Source organism: Pygocentrus nattereri, chromosome 24 (assembly GCF_015220715.1).
Source record: "Pygocentrus nattereri isolate fPygNat1 chromosome 24, fPygNat1.pri, whole genome shotgun sequence".
Lineage (NCBI taxonomy): Eukaryota > Metazoa > Chordata > Actinopteri > Characiformes > Serrasalmidae > Pygocentrus > Pygocentrus nattereri.
Genome location: NC_051234.1, coordinates 4,680,582 through 4,705,346, shown reverse-complemented (window position 1 = coordinate 4,705,346; position 24,765 = coordinate 4,680,582). Strand labels below are relative to the sequence as shown.

The window sequence follows — 24,765 nt, the reverse complement described above, 5'->3', positions numbered from 1 at the left end:
TTTGTATTCCTTAAACAGCAAAACTGATCTGAGGTTCACTGAACATAACCTTTTCTGTCGGCACGTCACTTATTTTAAATTAAAAATTTTTTTCGTAGTGTAGTACACATTTTGGACATGTAGGCTTATAAACAGAAGGGCCCGAGTAATGCAGTGGGCTGCGCATTTGCTCAGCTATCAGGAAATCGTGAGTAGTAGTGGTGAAGAGGGAGCTGAGCCATAAGGTGAAGCTTTCTGTTTACTGGTCAATCTACATCTCAACCCTCACCTATGGTCTTGAGATGTGGGTAATGGCTGAAGGAACAAGATCACAAATACAAGCGGCGGAAATGAGCTTTCTTCGCAGGGTGGTGGGCTACACTCTACTTGATAGGGTGAGGAGCTTGGTCATCCAGGAGGAGCTCAGAGTAGAGCTGCTGCTCCTCCGTGTTGAGAGGATCCAGTTGAGGTGGTTCCGGTGTCTGATTTGGACACCCCCTGGATGCCTCCCGGTGGGGGTGTACCAGGCACGGCCTACCAGGACAAGACCCCGGGGTCGTCCTAGGACCCACTGGAGTTATTATATCTCCAGGTTGACCTGGGAGCAACTTGGGGTCCCCGGGAATGAGCTGTAGGAAGTTGCGGGGAGACAGGGTCGTTTAGGATTCTCTGCTCTCCCAGCTGCTACCGCGTCCCTATTTAAGCGGTTAATAACGATGATGATGATTCATATGTCCGCATGATTCTATGTTCCCTGGGGCCTTTATTTGCTCATTGAAACTCTTGTACTAGCACTCATGGGGGTCATCTGGTTTCCCAGGCAAAGGAGGCTAGGAGACTAGGAGACTCTTCTCATGGTCATATGTTTCAGCCTAAGTTTGCTCAAGTTCCTCAGGAGTGGAACTTACCCAGATATCACTGAGATCTGATGCAACATTTACTTAGTGTATTCCTTAATGTTTTAATGTAGTAAACAACTCACTTGGTTTTACATTCCTGCAGATGTAAGTTGATAGTTAGCAAGCTAAGGCCCACACAGTTAACAACCAAAAAGGCCAATGCACCAATACACCAGACAAAGCACTGACTTCTGAAATAACCATTGGAATTGAAGCTAGCTAATTAGCTGAGGCCAGCCTGGCTGAGGGCAAGTGCAGCACCCGGATGAAATGGGGTGACCCCATGACCATGATCGTAATCCCTTTATCGGTTTCCTTAATGCCTCATTTTAGGGCTTTAAGCTTAAGTGATGAGTGGCATACAATGTATAAAATAAGAGCTACAGCTGTAAGTATTCAGTCTGTTCTCATTGCTTGTGAGATGGAAAAACATTCCTAAATGTCTTTAAAGTGTAACATTTATATGGTCTTTAGAATCATGTATGCGTCATTTGGTGATGTCAGAGGCGCTGTTGGTTGCGGTGGTGAGCTTCAAGGGTTTTTTCCGCTATTGATCTCCCTTTACTGCTCTCTCGGCCACATGGAGAGACATACTTTTTCTTATGCACAGTTGATTGCTTCTTCAGTGAGAGAGTGGTGGAAAAGAGCTGAGTCAGTCATGATGACGCACTGAATCTTGGTGTGTTGTTAGAGTCCACATAGTGATCTAAACTCCAGATTTGACCATGTTTTAGCAGCTGCAAGTAAATAAATGCATTACTAAACCATCACACATATATTGGCACTGTTTTGAATTGTTTGTTTGCATAAACCACAGCCAAAATGGCCTTAGCATTACCAAGTAGGGGTGTAAGTGAATTATGAAGCATTGATCTGAAGATCAATCGCAATTTTGAAATGTTAGAATAAGTCTAATATTATTAAGACATATGCACTCACTTTGGCTTTATCTATATTTCTCTATTGTGTTAATGGTGTCTGTAATTGCTCATGTGTTTCTTCCAAAATCAGAGGTTGTTAATAGAGAGTTTGTCCCCCTTCGCTTCAGTAATAGCCTCTACTCTTCTGCGAGGGCTTTACACCAGATGTTGGAACATTGCTGTGAGGATTTGATTGGATTCAGCCGCAAGAGTGTTAGTGAGGTCATGTGCTGATGTCGGATGATTAGTTCTAGTTCACAGACATCACTCCAACTCGTCCCAAAGGTGTTGGACGGACCTCTGTTACTCCAGGGAACAGTTCCACTGCCCGTGCCCAGTGCTGGGGAGCTTTATATACCTGGCGCTTGGCTTCAGGCACAGTGACCTCAGGCTGCTCCAGAGCATCTCATTCTATTGGCATTGCTTTTCTATGGAGATTATACAAGTTGGATGTGCACCAATGATGCCTATATGAGCAACCTTAGAGTAGCTAGCTTCACTCTTTAGAAGTGCCATCAAGTACTTTTGAACATTTGGATTTATGTATTTAGGGTAGTTTTCAAAATAACTCTCTGCTGTAACCCAATCGAATCATGAAGTTTGAGCTTTTGTGGTTTCCAAATGCAACTGAATCATTTGTGAGGTCAGAGATTTACACGGGACATTGTGTAATATGCATGAAGGGATGTGATCATTTGGGTCAAACATCTTTCCTATGTGATGAAAACAATGTAATATCATGTTACACAACACAGCACTGAAACAGCGGCACATCAAAACAATGAGGATTTTCTGCGTAACATGGTTTTATTGAAAGAGGGAAGATTAATCAAACAAATTATTCAATTATTCATAAAGGACTGACACAGTTTGTTACTTATTAATACATCAGGCATTACAAGATTGGTGATCTTTTGGTTGCATAACAAAAACAGCATCATGTCAGTATTCTACTTACTGTTTGTGACTTTGCATTAATATTCAGAGAAATTATAAGGTGTTATGTTGGACTCATGACTCATGACCATTTTGGAAAGGTCCATTATGCCAGACCATCTGCTAGACCATCACTTAGTCTGACGCTAAACTGTTTTCCTCAAAGTTGAAACTTCTTGGGCAGTGACCAATATGGGATGCTAAATTGTTCCATTTTAGACTGAGAACCCTTCTGATGTCCAGTAAATGTGATTATTCTAGGCATCATGAGTAGTGTGGATTAAGAAATAGTTCACAAAACTGCACCACGTGCTGCTCTTACATAATGCTCAAAAGGCTAGTTGAACAAAACAGTGCTAGCATCTGACATAGCCTCACGCTAACTAGCCGCAGCATTCCTTGTTAGCCACGTTAGCACACTGTCACGATGTTTTGTATGGAAGTATATCTGATTCCAATCGTAAGGAGAGTTTGATCATTACATGGATGAGAAGTGAGGTTGAAGAACACTGACATTTGGCGTATCAGGTACTGTGAAAAAAACCTGAATTCCACAATCACTGCTGTGGCTGTTTGGCCAATACAGAGTAAAGAACACTGGGCCCCTCTTTAGGATCTTTTGTGCCATCCAGTGGTACTTTAGTGATTTGCGCCTGGCCCAAGCTGTGGAAGAACAAAAAATGACACGTGAATGCTACAAAAAATGCTAACAAGGCAACCAATGAATGAAAACGATGGGAAACCAGTTACTTTAAAAGCAACTCTTTAGTAGTTTTTATTTGCTGTTAGCCACATTAGCATTTTGTGGTGAGGTGTTCTTTTCATTAGCCGCAGAATTATATACGAACGCAAAGGATAAGCCTCTAACCTGGGCATTCGGGAATAATGCACAGTGACATACTTCGCTTTCCCAGCCTTCCCATCTCCCTCCGTGTTCTCTGTGGCTTCCTTAAGGGGAACGATAGCAGGGTGAGCGCTCTCGTACACGTCTTCTGGTTCCTCCTACCACAAAATGAGAAACAAATGATGAGAACTGCACCATTTGGCCCAAATAATACATGATCTTACTTTCCCCAAAAATGGTAAGAGGCAAACAGTGAATCTAGTGGGAGGCCAGTTAGCATTACGCTAACTTTTTCTCTGGAGCTTTCCTTTACTGATAGCTTCATAGTCATCAGATGAATGAACTGCACTATCTATCTTTCCTTCCTTTTGAAATATATGTTATCAATAGGAGATTAAATGTGGTAACTTCTTTATCACGCTTATCTGAATGGAAAGGTTTAGCGTAACGCACTGGAATGTCTGCCATCTTTGTCTTGCGGAGCTGAAGTGTTTGTTGGGGGGATTCATAGACCAGAGCGTCCACGTCCATGGGGGATCCCAGCTGCGTTAATGTTAAGAGACAAAATAATTTTATTAACTGAACTTAAAACAGCGTTTTCTTGCATTTTGTGTTTTCCCCTGAATTCCAGCTGTAATGTTACATGCTAAGCCGTCTGCAGCAACAACACTCCGCGTCTCTTCAACAGCAACAGGTGGGCTAAGCCACTGTAAGCTGAATGAGTGGCCGTATGTGAGTTTCCATCATGCGGATTGTATGGACCCGGGAATGTTAGGTTTTCCACTGTATATTTTAACATCAGACAATAGGAATGTGAAGTAAGATGGTGAAAAGACCTGCTTGTCCTCCTCTAGTGCTTCGGTGTCCACTCGGTGCATGTTCTTACTGCAGGAGACATACTGCACGTTAGGTTCAGCTTCAGGATGGACAAGGCTGTCATGAATCTACACCAGGATGGGTTTAATGGTCACCTGATCATAACAGCCACGGTCAATGTGATGAGCCCTAGGGACACGCCCACCGCAGACGCCAGCGCGATCACCTTCAGCCGACCTGTCAGTCAAACACAGGACATCTCGGTACTCAGTTTTTCATTGGTAGAGAGGGCTGCACAACATATTGTTTGTTAATTATCGCAATACTCATCTTTGTAACATTGATTTCCTAGAAGGCTGTAATATGCAAATGAGATTTCTAACCGGTCAGTGTTTTTACTGTGTCCTGTGAGCATCCTGACCCATCAGAGTTCCAGATGAGCCTCCTTGTTTTGTTTCTATGTCCATGTAATCCAGCAAAAGTCAATTATTTTGGACAAGTAATGCAGTCCAACCTTTAACTGTGTTACATTATTGATTCACCAGTATGTTTAATATAATTTTATATTTGTTTAATTTATGGTAAGATGTATCTCAATTGTAATATGTGGCAATAAAATAATATCACAATGCTATTTTTTTCTTATTGAGAATGGCATAGTTAAAAATATTGTCAAAATACTGAAAAAAAACTGAAATAAAAAGGGGGGGGGCAGCATGTCACAACAGAACTGCTGCATGCTGTTGCCATATGGCAACAATTCTATTTTCTTATTTTATTCAATTAAATATTATTTGCATCTTTTTGTTTATGAACAAGAACTTAAATGTTCCACAGAATCAGTTTACACATTGAAGTTTATCATTGGACTGAGGCAAAAAAGTAATTGTTGCCATAAACGCGCTGATATTCTGTTCATATAAATCTGAGCTAATTCATATCACTGACTCCTTTAAAGCCTCTCATTCCGCAAAGTATTTTGCCAAATCCAACTTTTTCTACTTGTTCAAGCAGAAGTCTAAAGTACTGGTAGCTAGAGAAGCAAAATAAGAGGTTCAACAAAATGAATGTTTGAGAGAAGAGGATGTGGTAGAATGATAAAATTAGAAAAGAACATTAAAGAGAAAGCAGAATGATGACTGCAAGCAAGGAAGTGTGTATATGAAACATGTGATGTGGCTGTAAAAGCTTGTGAAAGCTGAGGTCAAAGAGAAGTGGACCTGCAGAATTATACCCAGTCTAAACAGCTGACTGTGGAAAAGGAAACGCAATCACATGAAATGTCTCAATTGTCCCCAAGTGAAGCCTCTTACTATAGACACACTGAACGGATCTTCTGTGCATTTTAACACTGCTTGACTAAATATACACTACAAATCTTCAGCAAATGTGAAATCGATTTCTTTAAGCGTGGGAGTCTATAGAAGGCTTTCTTTTTGTAGACTTTGCCTGTTAGAGCTCATCTGACAAGAGTTCAAATGTGTTTTAGTGCTTGTCATACTTGAAAATGCACCATGAAAGTGTTATAATGTATCATGCTGCATTGATCGAAGGGGAGCATTTCAACAGCACTGGTTTCGTAACATTCAAATGGATCTATAATTAGAGATAAAAGGATCGATGTGCCATGTATCCGTATCAAATACGTGATCAGCAATCAGCCGATATTTCTTTATCTGAGCTGATTCTGAGAGCTGACCAGTGACCCAAAACATATGAGCCATAATGTGCCTGAGGTGTCAAATTGTAAGTGCTGTACTATTTAAGGTGGAAGGGGAAAATTTTAATAAGAAGCTGGCAAATAGGAATATTTTACATAACTTTTGAACATATTTTTGCATGTATTTTTTTTTAATAAGTACGCAATTTAACCTTAATGGATCAAAATTTGAACTTCCATGGTGCACTGGATAGTTTCCTAAAGAATCATAATCAAATCATTTTAAAAATAACAAAAAAAAACGTTAAAAACGTTTTTAAAATTCTATTTCCAGTCCTTTCCTTCACACATCAAAGAGGTAGATTCACTTTCTCCCAAAATTCCAAGGCACATCTCCAAGTGGATTCAAGAGGAGAACCGCCGCTGTGGAGCCCACTGACCTCTAACCCGAACAGTGAGGACAGGAGAGCTTTGGGCGCCGATGCGGTTGCGGGCCTGGCAGTAGTACTGGCCGCTGGCCCCAGCGCTGACCTCAGCGATGGTGTAGCTGGGGCCCGATCGGGTTTCCCAGGCGTCAGCCGCATTGATCCGGTGCCAGGTGTAGTTCTCCACGGCTGGGTTAGCCTGGCTGCTGCAGGTCAGGGTCAGTGAAGCGCCTGCCTCGATCACACTGGAGGGCCGAGCCAAAACCGAGGTGTTCTTTGGGGCATCTGAAAGACAGACAGAGAAATGGATGGCAGGCAGAGAAAGAGGTAGAGAGAAAGCGAGGTAGGAGGGAGAGAGGGGGAAAGGTGAGGGTAAGTGGGAATGGAGACTGATTGATTAGCTTTTCAAGGGCTAACGAAGGCAGACAGGAGGGGAAGCTTCATTTCACAGTGAGAAACCTGAGCAGATTAATGAGCCTGACGTTCCTACTTCAGTCTGTATCATATCTACCAAAAGAGTTTACTCAGTGCTTATATTTACAAAAGTCCTGAGCAATATCAAATATATATAACATACATATATATTAACCGGCTAACATTTTAAGTCTAAGACTATAAGCTTTGTCAAGCTTAAAGCAATAGTTTGGGCAGAAATCTAATTATTCCAGTTGTAGTAGATCAGATAAGACATGTTTCATGTCCAAAGTTTCCTTGTGTAGTTGTGCATTGGAGCTATGAGGCTAATGTAGCTAAGAAATGGAAGCTAACAACCAAAAGATTAGCATCATTGGAACTGAAGGCCTAAATCATTCTGTACTTGCTGGATTCTGATGCTGTATAACAGTGATCTATAGAAATGTACATAGTGTGGTTTATTTTATTTATTTTACTTAGCTTTACCTTTATCTAGATCTTTCTTACCCACTGCTATACGACTCTACAGCGAGTCTCCTGACTGCAGAGACAGTACTGATCTTGTGCTGTCTAAAATGTGCTGAACCACGTCACTGTATCTCCTCTCTGATCAATACACACTGGCTGATCACATGGCTAGCAGATGTTTACTTCGACTAGGTGTGTCCTGACTTAATATTTAGCACAAGTACCAATAGTTTTAGGGCAAATACTTAATATAAAACCTGGATGTAGAACTGTTGTGAGACTGGGTTGCTGCAGATGGACAGTGCACTCTTTGAATAAAGGCATCGATCATCTGCCTGCTCTCCAGGACTTTCTCCGTTAGCATAGAAACATTCACGACAGTAGCATAGCTAAAATCAGGAGATGTAGCCATCTTGAAACTTGAATTTAGCCTTTACTTTGTCTTGAGGCATGAGATGATTTATGCCTGCAGTTTGTAAGATGCTAATCTGTCAGCCAGCAGCTTCCGTCGCTTCTCAGTTTCCTTAGCCTTGTAGCTCCATTTTAAAACTGAAGAAACGCATTAATTTAAGGAAAATTGCGTGAACTTGATTTTCAACTAGCCCAAGTCCAAAACACACCAAGACATGATCAACAGCGCTGTAAAACTAACAGTCCCAGCATTTTTTACCACGTGAGGACTTACACAGCACAGACAGAGTGATTGAGGAGGACGTCCCCATGCCAAAGAAGTTCCACGCTGTGCAGTAGAACTGTCCGCCATGGTGTGAGCGCACACTGGAGAATGTGAGGTTCTGGGATGAACCTCTGGACCAGGGCTGACCCCCACCAACCTTGTACCAGGCATATTTCTCCACTGGGGGGTTGGCGTTGCTGACGCATGTAAGGTTGACTGAGTATCCCTCCATGATGTCGCCTTTGGGGCTGATGAGGACCTTTGTGTTCTTGGGAGGGTCTTGATGGGGACATTCAGACAACATGGAGCAGTACACACAATACAAATGTGAGTTCTTACTGTGAGAACAGATGTTTTGCTTTGCAGCCCCTTTGCAGAACACAGTTCGTGAGACATTTAATACTAAATTAATTTCATTACATTTAAGGTTATTACATTGCCTTAGAGCTTTAATAATAAATTGACAAAAAAGTGCCATGGCTAATCTCCAAATTAGCTCAGAAATGCCTAGTAGACATACTTACGCACTTATTACTGGTGGTACCAAATTCAAAATTCAAAACTGATTTTTTGGAAATATTAAGCTACTACTAATTCCAAACAGGCTTATAATTAGAAAGGGGCCAGCTAGAAATATGCAAGTACTAGCAAGGACTTTAATATTGCACTGGGCACTGAACATGCCATTTACACTGATAAATAGCACCTGACTATCAAAACACTGCAATAAAATCACAGGTCGCCAGTCCATCACAAAAATCAAATGTAAAAAATAAAAATCAATAAAAATGGAGCTACATGTTCAGCAATGATATATTGTGATTTGAATGCTGGTTTGCTGGACACCAGCCATGGAAGTAATTTGGCTGATCACCACCTAAACCAGCACATGTCGTGTTTTGGTGATGCTGGTCAGTCAGCGTGACCATGTTTGGTGAGCAGAAGAAAAGACGAAATCAGCATAACATATATAAAATATATCTGCTTGAATGTTCAGCAGGGAGGGTCAGAAAGAACAGAAAGCTTTAACAAGCCATGTCACTCTATGCATGCTTGCCTGATAAGTTCTAAATTTGTACAATTGAACCTTGGCCTAGTGACGTTAGCATAGATCTATGCCAGTGCGACACGATGTTCTGCCAAAAATAAAGATGTTACACAAAAACAGATAAGCAGACATCATGACAGACACCAACTCAGCAAGCTCAAACTAGCCAGACAGAAGAATGTCATTAATTTGGGTGTGAAAAGTTCAAGCGTCTATGACATATGCCACCAGAAATACTTCGGAAAGACAGGAGTTTTGTCACCAGATTGAGTTAGTGAGGAAATACTTTTCTCAAAACCACTAACATGTCTAGAAATATAACGAACTTAAGGGTTAGCATTATAGCATTAGCAACTAGCTAACCAGCTAATTCTTAGCTTTGTTTCTAATTCTTAGCTTTGTTTCTTAACAGTCTGCTATAATGAAAGCAGTGTTACATTCAGCTGAATTCCATGCTGGTCTAAGCTGGTTTGTTCTGGTCTGACACTGGTTTAGTTGGTCACCCAGCATGGTCATGCTGGCTGACCAGCATGCCAGCATCCAAAACACAGCATATGCTGGTTTTAATGTTGACAAGGCATTACTAGTAGATATGTTGATTTTTCTAGCAGGGCTGAAGTTTTATGAAGCTCTGTGTTACCAATGCAGCAGAAATGCCCTTACAGGTCACGTTGACCAGGACTGGTCGGGAGCGGTCAGTGCCAAGGGAATTGCGGGCCACACAGAAGTACTCTCCATAGTCTCTGTAGTCCAGGCTCCAGAGCCTGAGCTCTGGCTTGAAGCTGTCAGGCACACTGCCACTCTCACCCTCCTTAAACCAGGCAAAGCTCTCCACGGCTGGGGCTCCCTCACTACTGCAGGTTAGGATCGCAGAGTCGCCCTCCGCTATGGCTCCCCGGGGACTGACCTGCACTGTGGTGTGACGAGGAGCATCTGGAGACACAGATTGGGTGGCAGTAAGTTTAGGAACATGCTCTAATACATTTGAAATGATAAGAACACTATACATATGAATTTACATAGGAATTCTTGACTCAAAAATGCTAATATTGATAATAATCTATGAATACAGTACAAACTGGGGCATTTGCGGGGCTCCATGTTAGGGCCCTTTGCTGGGGGCTCACACAATGGGGTGGGGACCCAATACATTCTGAAGCCATGTGCCCATGGTGGAAGCCCACCCTAAGCCCTGATCATAGTGCTAAGAGTTCCATGTTAGGGTCCCATGCTGATGGCCCACACTAAGCACTCTTATCAGGGCTTAGGGTGGGCTTCCACCATGTTGCCCTAACTTAAGGGCTCGCACGTGGCCTCGGTTTTACGACTGACTAAGGCCCCACCATGGGCAGCCCACAGTGGGCCCTCACTGGACCCACATAGGTGTATTTGCTGGGTAGTTAATACTATGCCAATAAGATTACACTTTTGGGAAAAGTGTTCTTCTAAGTTAGCAGATGTCCTACTCACATCCCACAGCCAGAGAGATGCCAGGAGACTGGACATTCTGAGGTGGTATTGGCCTGCAGTAGTAGGTACCAGCATGCTGGTTGTTGAAGTTGTAGATGGTTGACACCTTGTCTGCGTATCCTAAGTTGACCCCATTCCGATAGAGGGCGAAGTTCTTGCCAGCGGCTGCACAGCCTCGAGCTACACAGCTAAAAAATACTGTCTCTCCTGATGCAAACATGTTGCCAATTCTCGCTGGATGCACTTGTACACGAAGCTCTGCCAATCGAAAACACAGTATGTGTGTACACCAGGACGAAGGTTGGGAGCTACTATTTTAAATTATATTTTGTCAGGATAAAAGTGGAAACTTGCCACTTTGAAAGTCCACTTTACCTGTTACTGAAAGGGTAATGGCATCCGGTGAGGTCCACCTGCCTTGCTGGTGGTCCGTCTCAAACCTGAAGTGGTACTGGCCATCATCACTTAGTTTGACATTGGTGATCTGCAGACTGCATCTCTTGTGGCCCCCCATGTATCTGATCCTGTCTCTGTAGGAGGGGCTCACCAGGTTAGCATCTGTATGGTAGGCCAAGTCACGTTTACCCTCCACCGTGAGGTGGAACCACATCACCTGTTTGGCGTTGTAGGGTGCCGGGTAGTCATAGCGACAGGGCAGTGTTACCGTAGTTCCAGCCCAGACGCATATGTCTTTCCTGGAGAAACTAACCACCCACTTGGTAGCGCATGAGCCTGAAGAGTCAAAAGATCAGCTAGTGGTTAGCGACAAAGCGAGATTGGCCTCTCAGTAGAGGTTCTGACCTTGTTAGGATTCATTTTGATTATGATTCTTTAGGAAATTATTTGGTGCTCAAATTTCACTACCGGAATCACATGGAATCACTGCCTCCCAACTCGCACCACCATCTAAGCCATCTTTGGGAAATCAAGTTAGATCTCTGGCGATGCCATAGCCATCCATGGTCATGATTGAGAGTTACCTAGTCTACGTGGGCATCCGTCAGCTGACATAATGGAACTGGCGATTAGTATTCTCTTCCAAGCGTGTTCAGGCTAGATTGTGCAAAGGAAGCACATGCTAGCCTTTACCCACCCAGCTTGGTGGCATGGTAACAGGTCTTGACCTGACTTGTGTGTGGGATTTGGTTGCATCTTAATTGGAGGGAAAACGTTTGGGCCAAAAAAAGGAACTATTTACAATAAAGATGGTATAGAGAATAAAATGAATACTTTTCTGGAATTTAAAGTTTAACGTTTAAATAGCCCATGAATTTAGGTTTGGCCAAAAAATAGAATATATATTTATAATTATTAGGATGCACCGATCCCTAATTTTTTTTTTGGCCAACATCCAATTTCTTTACGGCCAAACTGATTAATGTTTTGAGCAAAAATCTGCAGATTCTGATTGTGCATCCCTAATCAACACCATTATAATCCGTTCTGATCCATTCTAACAACATCAAATACAATATGGTTCGATTGGAACCTTCTGATAAATGCCAGCCCCCCATTTCTACACACCTGTCTCTCAATGTTGCTGAAGCTAGAGGCTAAAGCAAAAACAACTCAGATCGATGCTACATAAATAACCTGCCGATTGCAATCGCAAGGACACCCAGGTAACTTTACACTTAATAGCAACGCAAGGTAACCGACTCAGTGTAAGCTACAGCAAAACCCACAGCATGTAGAGTGTCATACATCACACCTACCTGGTAGAACGATGGTGATTACAGTCAACACAGTTGCAGCTGCCCACATTTTCAATCTTCACCCTTATGTCATGTAAAAATAAAAGAAGAAGTGACTGAAAGATACTGGAAGGTCAGATTTTGGATTGTTTTAGTTGAATCCATCAGTTAAGTCCAGACGTTCCATGAATGGTACCTGGATTTGTCCTCAATCAATCCAGCATGCATCCAAATCCATCCACAGTGATGCACGGTAGATGGTACTGAAGACATCAGGCAATGATGACTAGACGTGATGGATGTTGGAGACCTAGGAGGGTGGAAGCAAAGAGGAAGTGCGAGTAAGGGAGAGGCGAAAGGCCGGCCATCGCTCAGCCTGTCTCTCACTGTGTCCCTTCAGGTTATGAATCGGCTCCAGAACCTGCTCTGCCTTCAGTGAAACCCTATCTCACCTCTCTAGGGTGCATAGGGCAGCAGTGCCACGCCACTGACACCTACAGCCACACTGTTTACAACTGCAAACTACAACTGACCCAGCGCACTCAGCCCAGTGGGAACGGTCCAGTGTGTTTCAAGCGCTTTGGAAAATGATCATTCACATTCACTCTGTCTCTCTATCCATTTTCCTTTATAGTGGATATATCTGTCCTGCTTCAGTGGTTTATTACCAGATTAGTTGTGAGATTAGTCTTGAGATTTCCAAAGTTGTTTCCAAACTTTCTATGTTGTGTCATTTATTCATTGTGTTAGCCGCTACGAAGTCATATGAAGAAAATTGAGTGAAATTTTTATTTTGGCCAATTCATGTAAACAATTTCCATTTGTTTGAGATTAACACGAAATACAATATAGTTTAAATGTGCCATGACTTTTGCACAGGCCACATTTGATGTAAAATTCACCGTGTAAACAATGATTGTGCATCAAATTGTGCAAAACTGATACAAAATTAAAAAAACATTCGGAATATTTTTCTGTAAATCTTTTCCGTTTTCTGTAGAATTTTGCACCACTAGCTGTGAAACAACACCACTGTGGGCGAAGCATGGACGGGTGAATAGGCCACCAAGTCCCCACAACAGATAAGGCCATAATAAAATGCATTGTTCAATGGCGTTCATTCTCTCAGCATGTTCCTCTTCATCCCCCATCTTTCTCCACATCGCTGACCAGCACATGAGCCATCTGCCGGACAGAAGGAGGGACTGTCGGGATCCAGAACAGTCCAGCCTCCACCTTGGGTCTTCCGACGTAGTATTGTGTTACAACGAATTAACTTTTTAAGTGAAATTCTAATTTTAATTTAATCTGTTTTCTAATATAAAAAAGTTATCAAAAACCTTCTTGCAAAGTATAAAAAGCAATACTGCCAGAAAGTTTAAAAGATTTTCTTGCAAGAATGAAGAAGATCCATCCATCCACTTTCTAAGCCACTTCTCCCTCAGGGTCACAGGGTGGTGCTGGAGCCTATCCCAGCAGGATACACCCTGGACAGATTGCCAGTCCATCGCAGACAGACAGACACAATCACTCACACCCAGGGGCAATGTAGCATGTCCAATTGGCCTGACTGCATGTCTTTAGACTGTGGGAGGAACCCGGAGGAAACTCACGCAGACACGGGGAGAATATGCAAACTCCACACGGTCACCCGGCCAGGGAATCGAACCCAGGCCCCCCTCGCTGTGAGGCGACAGCCCGACCCACCGCGCCACCGTACTGCCCACATGAAGGTGATGAAAAAACTTCCGGATAGCCAAAAATGCAAAGATTCAACACATTACATCATTTATAATGTTTTTGCCCCTCCCCAGGGCGCTGTCTTCACTCCTCCTCTCTGACCGCTCTAGGGCTTCCATTGGCTATCATTATATTTGCGATGTTAAATGGACTTTTTACACCTCTATGCTTTGCCTGACAAGGACCATTTTTACAACTTCTCCATAATGGCTTTTTTAATTATTTAAGAGTTATGACCCGTTCCTGCTCGCTGCTTATCTATCTCCTCACCAAAAGCTAGCTTGCTTTTAATAAAAAGGCTGAATTTCTTACATGCAGGTGTCTGCTTATCTCTTAAGGCCTTCTAAGCAGTGCCTGGTACAGACACCTCTCGCCTAGAAGCATTAGGGCCTACCTAAGGCTGCCTGGGCCTTAGTTACAATGACTCTGTACTCTCGTTTAATAGTTTCCAAATTAATAATTGCCGCAAACCTTTTATTAACGATAAGTCATAGATATATTTTATCAACAAATCCCTACAGGACCTTTCCCTGCCACTTGTCCCAGTGAGTCCATCTGCACCAGTACACAATTTAATATCAACTTTCTCCTCGTGGAATCCCTGACACCATCTTAAAGGCTGTCCCATTACTTTATTAGTGCACATGAAGTTTGTTAGATGACCTCTTGGAGGGGCAGAGGGACCGGGTGAACACAAGTGTAGACCACAGCAGCAGAACCTGCTCAGAAATAGCATTAATTACAGCATTAATCATTTCCCAATCAGCAAAATTTGTCTGGGCCACATCTTTGGGTTTGTTCTGGCCCAGTATAAACCTGGGTCCTTGGTCCAGATCTTGCCCAAACACTGTACACTGAGTAGAACTAACAAATATGGCCCAACTACATTGTTGTTCCACAACAGTCACACAAAATTTGGCCCACAGATAAAGACATGAGGTAAAACCGTAAACAGCTGTACAGCTTTTGGCCCGCATGCCTAACATCTGCCTGGTAGACAACAAGCATTCATGTATGAAGGAATTTCATACGTTCTAGCAGCGTTACTGGAGTTTTTATGATGCTTTTTCCATGATGTTCCCTGAAGTAAATACAGATTAGACCAGCACGGTCTGGAGCTGATTTAGCTTGGTCATGTTGGTTGACCAGCATACCAGCAGCACTCCAGCACAGAGCAACATAGCTGGTCACCAGCAAAACCAGTTGTATTTCAGATGCTGGTCAGCTGGTATGCTAACCAGCACCAGACCAGCACAAGTCCAGCATAGACCAGTTTATGGCGGCATGGAATTCTTCATGCTGGTCTGTGCGGTTTTTTGACCACCACAAATGTTTTAGAAAATATACTATATAAAATAAAATATAATAAAATAAAAACATATATACATAATTTATATAATAAAATATATTTTAAAGTACATAAAAATATGTGCTATATATTATAAATATTAATGTTATAAAATAAAATACAATAAAGTATAAATATTATGTATAATAATGTTATATATTATAAATGTTGTATGTATTATATATAATACATTATAAAATCGAAATATATATTATATGAAATGTGAAAAATAAATCTTAGAATATATGAAATATAATACACAATATCTTTTGCAATATTTATGTTTCACTATTTTCTTTATATATTATAGGATATAAACATTACATCATGTTACTTATGACAGAAATTGTATATATGATCACAAAATGTAAATAAACGTCATAAACAATAAATCATACCAATAAATAATAAGTAATAAATCTTAAAAATACTGAAAATATGAAACACGAGTTGAATGTAGGACACGGGCCCTTTAAGGCCCGCAGAGTGACCAGAGAGGGCGCTCTTGCTCTCCGGAGCCGAGCAGCTGGTCAGAAACGCCTTATTTATGTGGAAATGAAACGGCCTGAGGTTTGGGGCAGTGAGAGGCAGTGAGAGGCAGTGAGAGGCAGCAGAGTTTTGAAAGAAGTCCGAGTCATCAGTGAAGTGTCTGAATAAACCTGCTGGCACTGCAGCCGCTGCGGACTCTCGGTCTAAGGCAGCTCGGCTCAGCTCAACTCGGCTCAGCTCAACTCGGCAAGGTGGGTTCAACAGGAGCGCTGCTGACTAGCATGGTCTGATTTCTGCTCTATAGCCTAGTTATAAACTTAAAATCAGCGTTAGAAAGTAAAGGTAGTTCCCTATAGCCAAAGATACCGGTCTAGTTAGGTCATGTCAGTGAGTTATTTTGCTCTGGAATAGCTTTAAAGTTGTTAAAGTTGGGGTTAAAGGACGAGTTTTGAATGAAGTTAGCCTGTAATGAACTGATTTGTGATTCGTAACTGGTTCATTTCCCACAGCGGAGTCCTTTCTGTTCAGTGTCCGTGTCCAAATGTCCATTTTTTTTTCTCATTTCTTGCTTTCCCTCAGCATGTTCCTGGCCATCCTGCTCTTCCTGCTTCCGCCAGCAGAGGGCGCCAACTCCACACTGTCCTGCTATGATGACCAAGGAACCGCTGTTGACTGGTTGGTTGTCATGAATATTGTCCGTTTCTGCTATTTTCCCCCCCAAAAGAGCCTGTCAGATTACAGCTGACAGTAATCCACAGTCCTGAATGCAGCGTTTTGAGTCATAATTAAGTGCCTTTTGCACAAATTCACACCAGACCACGCAGACCAGATAAAGCCGCGGCACTGACGGGATTGTGTTAAAGAAGGTTCTCATTTGAAATCGTATCCCTTTCACAGTCAGAGCAGTGATTCAGTGTTGAAACCCTCTTGTGTGCCCCCATCCTTTAGGTTCTACCTTTACAAACTCCCCCGCCCACACGAAGAGCCCACCGAGGAGGGCCTGAAGTACCTTCTGCTGGAGGAGAAGAGTGAAGGATGGGTGAACGGCAGCGTGCTGGTGGGGGAGATGGCAGGGGCTCTGGGGAGGACCGTTGGGCCGCTTTACGAGGTACTCATAGATGTTCATGCACAGCTTGCAATAAGAGTTCCCACTGTGGCGTTTAGAAAGACAATTCAGCAAGCAGTAATGGGTTTCAGTTTTGTCTTTGTTCCCCTGTTCTGAATTTGCTGATGTGCAAATGGCTCATATCCCCTTTGCAGAACTGAAATTTTGATGGAAGGCTTTGTTTTAGGCCCTTGCTTGAGAGTATTTTTGCTTATTCGGCTGTCTGGTTTCTGCAGCTGCACGCATGAGAGACGAATCAATCTCTTTCTCGCAGCTGCAAAAACCGGTGAAGGTGGTTGGCAGTTTCAGCTCCTCAAAAAAGTGCGTTTGTTCTGGAGCTGCGGCAGATCTCATTTCAGAACGTGAATGTTTTTGGGCGCAAGCTCATCACAAGTATTTCGGGACGATGTTTGCTGTGCGTAAGGCGTAATGCAAGGTGTGCGTTGGTGGAAAATGACTGTTCTGTTCTGTAGGAAGGCGAACTCGGGTACATCCTGTACAACGATCAGCCTCCGGAAGAGCACCATTCGGAAAACGCACATAGCGGGGGACACACGAAAGGTGAGGGGAGATACGGAGCAGTGTGTTTTTGCTATAGACCTCTGACACACACTAGCAGCACCTCCTGTTTACTTCTTAAAAAGCACGTCCTGCATCTTTCTTGTATTTTATTGAACTATGTGGACACTGTGAAGCTTACTGTTTGCACAGTCCATACAGTCCATATATAGCAGCGATGTCCAGTCCTATCCATGAAGGGCTGATGTGGCTGCTGGTTTTCATTCCAACCAAGCTGGACTGCACGTGGTCTGTTGTTTAATTACTTGCTCAGCCTTTAAACAAGTGGAATCAGGAGCCCCTGCTGGTTTGGAATGAAAACCTGCAGTCACACCGGCTATTTGCAGACACCCCTGATGTATAGGCGCTAAGCAGCAAAATCATTTTGAATTCGTCATGGTTGTGATGTCACAGCCATGCCTACATTTACACATGACGTGTATTAATCCTGCGGCAGCTGGTCGACGTGCCAGTGTATAAGCCCAGTTTGCTATTTTGAGGGAAATGCAACATAACTGAGGAAGAACAAAGGCCATGTACACATGTCTGTCTTAAAGGCAGAGGAACCAAAACAGCTTAATTTTGAGGAATACAGAGGGGTTAGAAAGTGGTCACGTGGTTTTAAAGGGATCATAGTGTTTTTCTTGCATGTTATTGTTTCCCCTCAAGGTCTAATAATGAAATTTGTGTGGTTTTATGTACCCAAAACAGTCCTAATGAATTTGTACATGACCGTTTACCAATCTCTTTTAATTCCTTAGAAATAAACGTTCTTCTTACTGTGCCTTTAAGACTGATGGTTTCCAAATATGGGCTTAATGGGTTTGACTGGGGAGTGAACTGGGGAGTGAACTGGGGAGTGAACTGGGGAGTGAACTGGGGAGTTTCCCTATTACATCAAACACATGGAAATCAAGCAAATTAGATTTCGGTTATATGGGCCCTGTAAACGCTTCCATTGCAGTATGTCTAACTTTGGTTACATTCACATTACCAGCCTCGTTGCTCAGATCCTCGATGGTTCACACTCATTATTATCATTATCAATCATTAATGTGATGAACCGGCCTGAAATGACCCTCATGAGCTCCTCCTACTCAGTAACATCATGTGACTGAATCACTGCATCATCAGCACAAACTAACGAGCAGAACGAGCTTCGCTGAGAAGATCATTAACTCTGATCAGCTCTCAGCTTCATTATTAGAGCCAGACAAAGGAGGAAAAGGGTGAGATGAGCTGCTTTTCCATGTCTGTTCGGCGCTGCTGCCATGGCAACGCTGAATGACTGCGCACGTGCAGCGGAACAAAGCACATGAATTCCGACCTGAGTGTCACATTAAGGTCGCATGGCCACGAATTGGAGATGCATCCAATCAAGGACCACATATGAAAGTGACTCAGGTCAGATTTGTGTGTCCACACAGCCCTGAAAACATCAGATCTGATTCATATTAGGGCCAAAAATCAGATTTGTGCCATTTAAACCTGGTAATGTGAACGTAGCTTTTGGTTGCTGCATTTTCAGATTGCATATTTTTCAGCCCATTAAACTGAAACACGCTGATGTGCTCCCCACTTGGATTTGTCCTTGACTCTCTGTGCAGGTGTGGTCCTCTTCGACAGCAGGCAGGGCTTCTGGCTGGTCCACAGCACTCCTCACTTCCCGCCTCCCAAGACTGCGGGCAGCTTCTCATACCCCAGCAGTGGCGTCTATAACGGGCAAAACTTCATCTGCGTTACATACCCTCTGGAGCGCTTTGAGACCATCGGTAAGAAATTGGAGCTTCAAAAAATCTAAAATACACGATTTTCCAAATTTGGGTTTTTTTCCAATGGGGTCCAAAGTTTTCACTGAAACTACAAGGCAAATAATGGAAGCTTACAACTAAACTACATGCCTAAATCATCACACAGTTCCCTTGAATCATGTTGAGTTGCTGAATAATCTCAAATAGACATTCTTGTATGGGTTCAGGCATAAAAATGAACAAAAGTACAGGCAGATATTCATGTTTTAAGATGATCAAGAAGGTTTCTACTGTTTGTGACACGCTTATCCATTTGTATAGTGAACTGTATGTCGTACAGTGTCAGAAACTGCATAAGCAAGTCTATTTGAGATTATCTAACAACCTGACACAGCGTATGATGGTTTGAGCTTGTTAGCTGCATTAACTTCGAAGCTCCAGTGCAAAAAGAAGCAAACTTCAAATACAAAACGTGTCCTTGACGATCAGCTGTATTTGGGGTAAAAGGCCCTGGAGGCCAGGGGGATTTTATAAATTGGATTTTTCTGCAAACTTTTTGCTATAAAGAACTGAACACTTGAGAGACAAACTTTAAAACATCTGTCATATGTCTCAAACATTAGACTACTGTGCTCTCTGAATGCATATGTGTGGATCAGCTGAGCGTGAAATTGATGATGCTGCTTAAAATGCATGCCACCTTTTTATTCGCCCTGTCTGTTTGTGTCTAGAGAATCATGAGACAACGCACTATGGAAGCCTCCGCATTGATCACTTATGCTTTAAGAGCAAATCATGCATAGGGTGCAGTTGCCATAGTTACGGCAAGAGTAATCCATCTATCTGGCACAGTAACCATAGTGACTGTGCCGTTCTCACCGAGCCGTAGGTTATGGCTTTCTCATCAGGTGAGTGTCATTATGCCGATGACACTTCACAGCTGCACTTCTTTTTGTTGCTGTGACAGTCATTTGTTGGGGTTTTGTGTCTGATCTCAGCAGATGTGTCCATGTAGCTTTCTGGCTGGGACAGCAAATACAGGAGATTGCAGCAGTTCAGAAACATAGTCTTTTTTTTGTTCGCGAATCCACCAGTGCTCAGTTTTTATGAAAGAGAACTGATTTTTATTTATTTATTTTTTAAATCAGAAAAGTTTGATAGACTGTGTGAACCTTAGCCTCTTTTCCACTATAGAGCCAAGTTCTCAGAGCGTGTGGACACGTGAGACTAGTTACAGTTTCTTTTTCTGTCTGCTGGGCTGAAATACTGAAGAAAACTACACGCGAAAGTGGCTCAGCAAAGCTAACAGACATATAGCTACAAAACACATTCAGTTCTGGTCACGCCAACATCAGTCACTCAACTTTGTGCTCGTGGAGTGTCCTCTAAAAAAAAAAAAAGGAGGGGGGAGTCCAGTCCTGGAGGGTCAGAGTCCAGCACAGTTTGCTGGTTTTCCTATCCAAAGGCGCTTGATTCTACTCAGCAGTTAATTGTGAGGTTAAGTGGGTGCCTGCGCCTTCAACTTCGGTAGCGTACGCCTTTCTCCAACAATACAGCTTTGATTTCAGCTTTCTGTGTCTCCAACACCAGTCACTCGACTTCATTCTTTTATATGTGAGATTTTATCTTCTACACTTGTGACAGCAGAGCACCAGTTAGTCAGAACCAGATCTGTACTTGGATCTGCAGGCCACTACCTAAGGTAAGCTTAAGGTCAGCTTCTGTTATCCAGAATCACATCTGTTCTGTAGCAAGGGCTGGTAGCAGGGAGCTGATGCTCTTTTCTCATGGTTAACGGTTCCATTTAACATTTAGTAATTGTTGCTAGATTGACGGTTTGACACTTATTGAATGGTGCAGGCCACAATCGGTTACCCCTCTGACCTTAGAGCTGTTTGGCCCACCATCGGAAAAGAGGCCTTTGTTTAAGATTCAAAATGTACTGGGATCTCTCTGACTATGTCATCATGGCATCTAACCTACGCCGCGGCAGGTTGAGTTCATCTCAATCAGACCAATCGGGCTTGAGCTTCTGACCAAAGACAACATCTGTTGATTTCTTTGTGATGCTTGCTGTAATCACATGAAAAATAGTGGTGATCACTGGAGGAAATAGATCATACATACATACATGGACCTCAAGAATAAGCACCAACTCCAGTAAACACTAGCACAGTGGTATTGATGACTGCTGCTTTTTTGTCCTTAAAAAAAACTGCTTTCTGCATATTTATGTAGTTAATTTCTTTTTTCATCTTTGTAAATTAAGCTACTGTAACAGTTTAGTTGGTCCATTTACAACAAAGTGATGCAGTTGTAATTGAAGTGTTGTTACTGCAGTCTGTGGCAAAGTTTTTGAACTGAAAGATGTGGGGAGATGATTAAACGTTGTGCTGTTCATGGCTGTCAGGAAGCAAGTAGATAATTGCAGTGTTTTAGGGGATCCATGCATCCGAAAGGGGCTGAATTTGTGTCCGACATCCCTGAGGGTTTTAGTCCATTCTTAACAGTTTCTCCCACAATTCAGCCTGTACTACTTATTTTAGGAGGCAGGCAGCCAATCAGAACAAAGGTTATTTACATATATTAGTCCTAAAGACACAAACAAAAAACAACCTGTTTAATTTGGGATATAAAGAGAGGGTGGAAAATGTAAATGTTTTAAAAAACAAACATTAAAAGTGGGTAAAAGGGCAAGGAGAAAATAAATAAAAGTAAATAAAAGAATAAAACAGAAGAAAACTGCAGGACATGGAACTTTTGAACAGAACCTGCCTTACAAAAGTGAAATAATTTGTAAACGCCATCTATAAAACTCCTCCACAAACAAATACTGCCCTCTGTTTTGAATATTCAAACCAGCTGTGATAAAGTTGACCCGTCTGCAGCTTCAATGTCAAGAACCATTTGCTTAATACGTAATCTGTTCTGACACGGGTCTGGAGTGAATGATCAAAACACATACGCTCTTTCTAAAAGGCCTAATGTGCTCCACAGGTGAGCAGTTGAAAATAAACCAGCCGCACATCTACGACTGTCACATCCCGGAGTCCGTGGCCTCCTCCGTGCCCACCATGGTGGAGCTGTGTAAACACGGCCACGTGGGGCGGAGCAACTCCAGCGCCCCACTCGCTTCCTCCTCGCCTGCCAATCGGAGTGCCTCCCTGCTCTCGCTGGCTGGAAAGGAGTTCATCAGCTTTGCTAAAGGAGCTGCTTTTGAGAATGGTAAGAGTTCGCTTTGAGTTCACTGGTGCCACCCACTGGGTGAAAGAACAGGAGGAATCGGTGAGAAAATGTAGAGGTAGTATTTTTGTTAGTTAGTTTAGTATTGGTCAAGTTGAATTAACCGCTTTGGCTGGCTTTACACAGTAAAACTTTCGTGCAGCTTTAGTGGCTTGAATCCTATATGAATTTGTAAAGCATCCTGCAACTCACTTGAAACTCAGCCATGAAAGTTGCAGGCATCTCAAAAAAGTGGAAAAAGTTTTCCGCTGATTTTTTACGCAAAGCTTTGGGATGCGAATGATAAAAGTTGTTACACAAGGCATGAGTGAGATGCTGAACTTGTGCTCCTGGGATGGGATGAGTGAGGTATCAAGTGGGCTATAACCACAATGGCAACTTAAATATTACGTTTTTAAAGGCTAACGTACAGACGTTACAGTAGGCTGCCTATTAATGTCACACATACACACGCACATCTTCTAAGCCGCTTCTCCGTCAGGGTCGCGGGGGGTGCTAGAGCCTATCCCAGCTGTCATTGGACGAAAGGCAGGATACACCCTGGAAAGGTCGCCAGTACATCGCAGGGCAGACAGACAGACACAGACAGTCACTTACAGCAATTTACCATGTCCAATTGGCCTGACTGCATGTCTTTGGACTGTGGAAGGAAACCAGAGAATCCGGAGGAAACCAACGCAGACACAGGGAGAACATGCAAACTCCACACAGAGAGGACCCCGGTCACCCGGCCGGGGATCTATTGAAGTCACAATGTTATTTATTTATTTATTTTTTCGGTCTTTCTTTGTTTAATTGTCAAGTTGCTCAGAAATTATGTTGCAGGCAACTCCCAAAATGCAGCCAGTTGAATGAAAGTTTCGCTGTGTAAAGCTGGCGTTAAACCTGAAAGTTTGTTTGTGGGCCTACACACTTCAGTTCTTCACTCGCGTAACTGCATAATAGGGATGCACTGAGATTTCTGCCACCGAAGCATTTCCTTCGAAAATGGTCAGTTTTTGAGTGTAAATGGAAAAAAGCTTTGAAATTTTGGCCAAAAATCCAAAGGATTAATTACAACAAAGTGTCAAAACATAACGGATTAATAACAAGAACCAGTGATTGCACAAGACATTAGACAAGCAATTGATGACCACTGTTAAGGCCAAGCATCAAGAGGAGGTACGACGCTCTACACCTTTTCTATTTCATTGTAAAAGCACTTATTCGACTTACTTGAGTCTTGTAGAAATAATGCAGTGCTAGGATAAAATTGTGAGCCCTTGCAAATGAAGGTGTACAATTAGTCATTGCAAAGTCCTGGAGGGGCTGCCATTAACGTCGTAGTTGTTAATTCATTTGTAGCAGTTGCTTAATTATAATTATAACTAGTCATGAGTTTTACATGAGTGTAGAGTTTAAGGGCTCACTGGACAGCAATTCAAAGGACTAACAAAAAAGACCTGATGTTGTGAGAAGTGTAGTCTGCATTTTAGTAAAAACAAAACGACAAAGTGATTGTTTTTTTGTCAGTGTAATCAGTGCCAGTTGTTGAACTGAGCTGTTTTGTGATCTTGTTCAGACCTGTATCACTCCTGGGTGGCTCCTGCACTGCAGGCGGACCTGCTGGTGCAGTTCTGGCGTCGCTCCACAGGCATCCTGGATTCTGACTGTTCCCCTGCCTATAAAGTGCTGAACATTAACCTGCTTTCTCCCGGCCAGCACCTGACCTTCAAAGCCACAGAGGACCACTCCAAATGGGCAGCGAGTGTGTCTGGCAGCTGGGTGTGCGTGGGGGACATTAACCGTAACGAGGCAGAGGAGAAGAGAGGCGGGGGGACGGTGTGTCAGCAGAACAGCGTGGTGTGGAAGGCGTACCGGACCGCGGCGCTTAAATGTGATTCGTGTAGTGGGTCAGTCGAGGAGTGCGAGGCAGCTCTGCTGTATTAAGTCATAGGCCAGAAACGCAGCCCATGCAAGTATGCAAATGCAACCCTTCTGCGTTACAAACGGTCACGTGAAACAAAACGGGCTACATCAGAAACTGGACCGTATTCACTTTACAGTGCACTGCTTTGACCGATTTGTCTTTTTTTCTGCTTTTAGAACATTTATCTGTTTATTATTTTTATTTTGAGCAACCTCATAAGCCACAAGTTTCCAGAAGTGGACAAAGTCTATTCTATTCTCTTCTATTCTGTTCCATTCTATTCTATTTTATTCTATTCTCTTCTATTCTGTTCCATTCTGTTCTGTTCTATTCTATTCTGTTCTATTCTGTTCCATTCTGTTCTATTTTATTC

The 24,765-nt window shown here is 42.7% G+C and overlaps 2 protein-coding genes across 3 annotated transcripts; one reads left to right on the top strand and one right to left on the bottom strand.

Moving 5' to 3' along the window:
- Positions 1 to 2,596: 2,596 nt before the first annotated feature.
- On the bottom strand, positions 2,597 to 12,565 carry si:dkey-33i11.1 (B-cell receptor CD22). Of its 2 annotated transcripts, XM_017708701.2 has the most exons (12): positions 12,446 to 12,565; positions 12,271 to 12,333; positions 10,931 to 11,287; positions 10,556 to 10,813; positions 9,749 to 10,018; positions 8,047 to 8,316; positions 6,495 to 6,764; positions 4,550 to 4,631; positions 4,415 to 4,463; positions 4,032 to 4,121; positions 3,603 to 3,736; positions 2,597 to 3,397 (listed from the first exon to the last, which is right to left on the bottom strand). In XM_017708701.2, the coding sequence occupies exons 2-12, from the start codon at positions 12,317 to 12,319 to the stop codon at positions 3,292 to 3,294; spliced, it is 1,935 nt and encodes a 644-aa protein (XP_017564190.1). In that variant the 5' UTR covers positions 12,320 to 12,333; positions 12,446 to 12,565; the 3' UTR covers positions 2,597 to 3,291. The 2 variants fall into 2 exon arrangements, with proteins under 2 accessions (XP_017564190.1, XP_037389860.1); XM_037533963.1 differs by lacking the exon at positions 4,032 to 4,121.
- Positions 12,566 to 15,885: 3,320 nt separating this feature from the next.
- dnase2 (deoxyribonuclease II, lysosomal) lies at positions 15,886 to 24,765 on the top strand. The gene is made up of 7 exons (XM_017708758.2): positions 15,886 to 16,077; positions 16,406 to 16,501; positions 16,775 to 16,934; positions 17,405 to 17,492; positions 19,097 to 19,261; positions 22,238 to 22,465; positions 24,045 to 24,765. Exons 2-7 carry the CDS (start codon positions 16,407 to 16,409, stop codon positions 24,410 to 24,412), a joined length of 1,104 nt encoding a protein of 367 aa, XP_017564247.1. The 5' UTR covers positions 15,886 to 16,077; position 16,406; the 3' UTR covers positions 24,413 to 24,765.

Bases quoted from the DNA above. Each gene is read 5' to 3' on its own strand.
- si:dkey-33i11.1 (XM_017708701.2), bottom strand. From the start codon at position 12,319: ATGTGGGCAGCTGCAACTGTGTTGACTGTAATCACCATCGTTCTACCA. The intron at 4,632-6,494 runs GTCAGTGGGCTC...TTTGACTGACAG, and splicing joins CCTCACTGTTCGGGTTAGAG to GTCGGCTGAAGGTGATCGCG. The intron at 4,122-4,414 runs GTCTTTTCACCA...ACATTAACGCAG, and splicing joins CACTAGAGGAGGACAAGCAG to CTGGGATCCCCCATGGACGT.
- dnase2 (XM_017708758.2), top strand. From the start codon at position 16,407: ATGTTCCTGGCCATCCTGCTCTTCCTGCTTCCGCCAGCAGAGGGCGCC. The intron at 17,493-19,096 runs GTGAGGGGAGAT...CTCTCTGTGCAG, and splicing joins TAGCGGGGGACACACGAAAG to GTGTGGTCCTCTTCGACAGC. The intron at 19,262-22,237 runs GTAAGAAATTGG...TGTGCTCCACAG, and splicing joins GGAGCGCTTTGAGACCATCG to GTGAGCAGTTGAAAATAAAC.